At 32.8% G+C, this 4,255-nt stretch overlaps 1 protein-coding gene across 1 annotated transcript; it reads left to right on the forward strand.

Moving 5' to 3' along the window:
• Positions 1 to 2,599: 2,599 nt before the first annotated feature.
• LOC112782236 (NAC domain-containing protein 104) lies at positions 2,600 to 3,852 on the forward strand. Its single transcript, XM_025824584.3, has 3 exons — positions 2,600 to 3,080; positions 3,165 to 3,427; positions 3,510 to 3,852. The coding sequence occupies exons 1-3, from the start codon at positions 2,918 to 2,920 to the stop codon at positions 3,639 to 3,641; spliced, it is 558 nt and encodes a 185-aa protein (XP_025680369.1). The 5' UTR covers positions 2,600 to 2,917; the 3' UTR covers positions 3,642 to 3,852.
• Positions 3,853 to 4,255: the final 403 nt, after the last annotated feature.

Consider the following 4,255-nt stretch of genomic DNA (forward strand, 5'->3'; position numbering starts at 1 on the left):
TGTTAGTCAATAGTCAATGTCATCACTTGAAATGGCTGTTTTCATAAGGGAACAAGTAGAAGCTTATCAGTGCAACACTACACTAGTGCTTTTTCCAATGATGGTTCAGTACATCACTACCAATTAATCTGTGGTGTAGGTTCTAGCTACAGTAAATCATTGGTAGGATATAATTCATTCTATTTAAATTTTCCTACCCTGCCCTTTGATGTTGACCAAGAACAAAACAAAAAGAAAAGGATGAAGTGATAAAAACGTATGGGAGTAAAACTTGCCTAACTCAGACCCACCACCACTAAATTATCATAACATCATCCTCATAGTCAGCTAAAACTAGCTTACTCATTCCATTTGGAGCATTATAGTGCTCTTTTAGCACACTTTTGATTCTAACTGAGGATATATTATACTATATCAGTATCAGATACAAGAAAACAAGAAAATATATTAGTGAACTTGTTATTATTCTGATGTATGCATTATCTTTATTAATGTCATTAACCACTTCAGGATATGGTGGTGATATTGAAATATCCCAAAATGTAAATTATGAGTCTGAGTAAACTTGTGAGTGCTCCAACAGTGGTAGATAAATGTCATTTTTTATTTATGTCAATATATCTATGTATAGCTATCTATATCCATAAATCTATATTATATCCACTATAGTGGAAGGGTAATTATATGAGAATAAGGAATCAAATGTGGCTAATTAATGACTGAGGAGAATCATGTTAGATATTTCTATGAGTCTATCTTGCAATCTGTAGTTTTCTTAAGAAAAGGGTAGCCATGAGGCTGGAATGGTATATACTACTTTACAGTCACCTCCTTGTTTAGTCTTTTATCTCATGATAACCCCACCATGTAAGATCCAGCAGATATCTTAAATTCTTCTAAGAATAATATTTTTAGATATTTCCTTTAAAGAAAATACAAAATGCCCCACAGCTTTTTCCATGGGTCAATTACACTTATCTCTTCTATTCTTAGGTAAGATTATGCATGAAACTTTTTCACTTGTAAAAATATGTATTAATTACTTATGAAATTTAGGTTATGTCAATGATTAGTATCCTTGTAATTTCCACAATTTAATACTCATAGTCATAACAACTCAAAAAAAGTCATATGTAATATAGTCTAATCTTACTATAGATCTCATTGTAATTTAGTCCTGAATAATTTACATTGATTTGAAAAATCTCTTCCAAAGATAAAATGGTACAACATACTGAAACAGAGGACTATTCTTTGTTGTGTGTCCCCATATAAAGAAAAGTTCTAGAAACAATTAAGAATGTGCATGAGCAATTTCTTTGTGGAAGAAGCACTGACTCCCAATAAGATGGCTAGAGTAAGTACCAAAGGCACATGGCATTGTGGTTTGTGGATGAGGAAATAGACTCAAAATTTTAGGAACTTTGCTCACTGAGCCTTTGTTATGGATGGAATTTGCCTTTTAAGTGGAAGGCTGCTTCTGAATTCTTGGTCCACTTGAGCCCAGAAATAGTACATCCTCCACTTCCACATACATCTAAGATGTGTAACATGTTCTTCCCAACAAAATTTGGATCTCTCACATTTTTTTTTTCTTATAATACTGTGTTGGTGTCACAAACTGTAGCCAGAATTGGTACAAGCACTGTCTGAAAGCCTTGGATATGGAGATCTAACATGGTACTAATAAATTAAAAGAATTGTTGAAACTACAAATTGTAAAAGAATTAGAATTTGGAAAGCCATTGTCTTGGTGGTTGATGCTCTTAGTTTGGTTGCACTCTCTTTTGGTACCAACTTATAGAGCATATGTCTACTTCAGTAATAATCCAAATAGGTTATTATGCCACAAAAAAAAGGTACTTAGGTACCCTTCAATGGCCCCCAACATCATTTCTTGCAATTTATGAAGCACAAGATAAACAGATAATGACCTACTTAGAAGACTGCATACAGTAATTAAGTAACACTCTTACATGCATAAGCATAATAATTAACTATGAAGCATGATCATAATTGGAGTTAGAAAACCTTGGCTTAGTCATCAGAGACAAAATAATGATGTCTACTTTAATGGAATAAATATTATTGCTCGGTGCTGACTTACTAAATCAGAAGAAAACCAAGAAAATTAATGGTTGGAAAAGTTATAAGCAAAGTAGTAGTTCATTGTTAAATGTTTAATGTACTTGTTTCTTTCTCCTGCAAGATTTAATAATTGATTAATTATATAAATAAATAAATAATGTGGGGTCCAGCAAATGGGCCAAGGAAATCAGTTAAACTCCCTCTTCCAAAGAAATAATTGATGATTGCTTTGTTTTCATGTGTGGGATGGGAGATATGTTATGTGCAGTTCCCACTTCCCACTGTGCTTGCTACTCCATAGAGCAAAACAAAAAGCTCTCATCTTTGTATATTTAAATCTCAAAAACATATGATAATTGCTAATAATTATGAATGCACATACATATATAAATACACTCCAATTAGGTGGGGGCCACCCCAGCTCAATTGGTCTGAGACCAAACCCATACCAATGCATGACACGTGGAAAACAGCAGCTTGATGATATCAGCATGAAGTGTGATGATGATCCATATACACAATAAAAATCACCTTATTCATCACCAATGTATTAACTAAGTCCTGTTAGATCATAAATCCTTGTCAAGATAACATGATCTGCTTTCACTCCTAATGAAATTGTTTCAATCTGGTGTCACACACTCCTTCCAAGTATTCTGTTTATAAATTATAATGAAATTATACATGATAAACACCAGCTTGGGTTTCACGTCAACACCCTTATTATAAATACCTTAGCTTCTCTATTTGTACTATAAATACCACTCATCTTCACCATTACTCTAACTTGACACATTCCCTCCTCTTGTTTTCTCTGCCTATCTTCTTAATGGGAGATAACAATGTGAACCTTCCACCGGGGTTTCGATTTTATCCAACAGATGAAGAGCTTGTGGTCCATTTTCTTCATAGAAAGGCAGCACTCTTACCTTGCCACCCTGATGTCATCCCTGATCTTGATCTCTATCCTTATGATCCTTGGGAACTTGATGGTATATCTATCTATTCTCTCTATTCTATATAGTCACATATATAGATACAACAACAACAACTGATCTGAATGTTTATATTTATAGGTAGAGCGTTGGCAGAGGGAAAGCAATGGTACTACTACAGCAGGAGAACACAGAGTAGGGTGACTGAGAATGGATATTGGAAAGCAACGGGAATGGAAGAACCAGTGATGACAAGCTCAACTAACAAGAGAGTTGGCATCAAGAAATACTTTGTGTTTCATCTTGGTGAATCCCCTTCTGCTATCAAAACAAATTGGATAATGCAAGAATATTGCCTTTCCGATTATTCTGCTTCCTCTAGCAGATCCTCCAAAAGAAAATCAGTAAGCTAAGCACAATATTTATATATATATATATATATCAACTTAGTATTATTCATAACTGTTGGTTTGTTTTATTATTCAGGATTATAGTAAATGGGTGATATGTCGTGTTTATGAGCGGAATGGAGATGATGATGATGGAACGGAGCTGTCTTGTTTGGATGAAGTTTTCTTGTCACTGGATGATCTTGATGAAATAAGCTTACCAAATTAAATTAATCAAGCTAGCTGCATTAATTAAGATAATCCAAAATGGATAATTATTAAGTATATAGCAGTGTGATGTTGCAAGTATAGGTAGATTTAGATTTCTATAGCAGCCCTTTAACACAAGAGGAAGTGGGGCACTATGTGAAATTCATGACCAAACAATATGTACTATGACGTTATGCTTTCAAAGATTCCATTTATCATTTTACCACAAATTTTTCTCTCCTCTTTTCTCCATATAAACACACGTGGACAATATTAATCCAAAACATACATGCCATCATGCATGTTGTTTAATTTCTTTGTTTATTATCATCATATCATATATAGTGCATGTTTGGGCGCCATTATTTTGTTAAAAAAAATCTTTTTTCAATGAAAAAAGATCTTTTTTTATTTTTTAATGTGTTTGGCAAATTTCTAGTAGTAAAAGTAAAAGCACTAGTAAAATCAAAAAAAAGATCTTTTTTGAGAAGCTGTAATTTATATCTTTTTTTAAAAGATCTTTTTTCCTTAAAAAAAAGATGTTTTTCATGTAATAAATAAACAAAAAAGTATTTTTATATTGTTATACCCAAACATAATTGATTGATAAAAAGACCTTTTTACATGAGATAT

Source organism: Arachis hypogaea, chromosome 20 (genome assembly GCF_003086295.3).
Source record: "Arachis hypogaea cultivar Tifrunner chromosome 20, arahy.Tifrunner.gnm2.J5K5, whole genome shotgun sequence".
Classification (NCBI taxonomy): Eukaryota; Viridiplantae; Streptophyta; class Magnoliopsida; order Fabales; family Fabaceae; genus Arachis; species Arachis hypogaea.

Coding starts and splice junctions, on each gene's coding strand:
- LOC112782236 (XM_025824584.3), top strand. CDS start 2,918: ATGGGAGATAACAATGTGAACCTTCCACCGGGGTTTCGATTTTATCCA. Junction 3,081..3,164: donor TGATCCTTGGGAACTTGATG/GTATATCTATCT, acceptor TTATATTTATAG/GTAGAGCGTTGGCAGAGGGA. Junction 3,428..3,509: donor GATCCTCCAAAAGAAAATCA/GTAAGCTAAGCA, acceptor TTTATTATTCAG/GATTATAGTAAATGGGTGAT.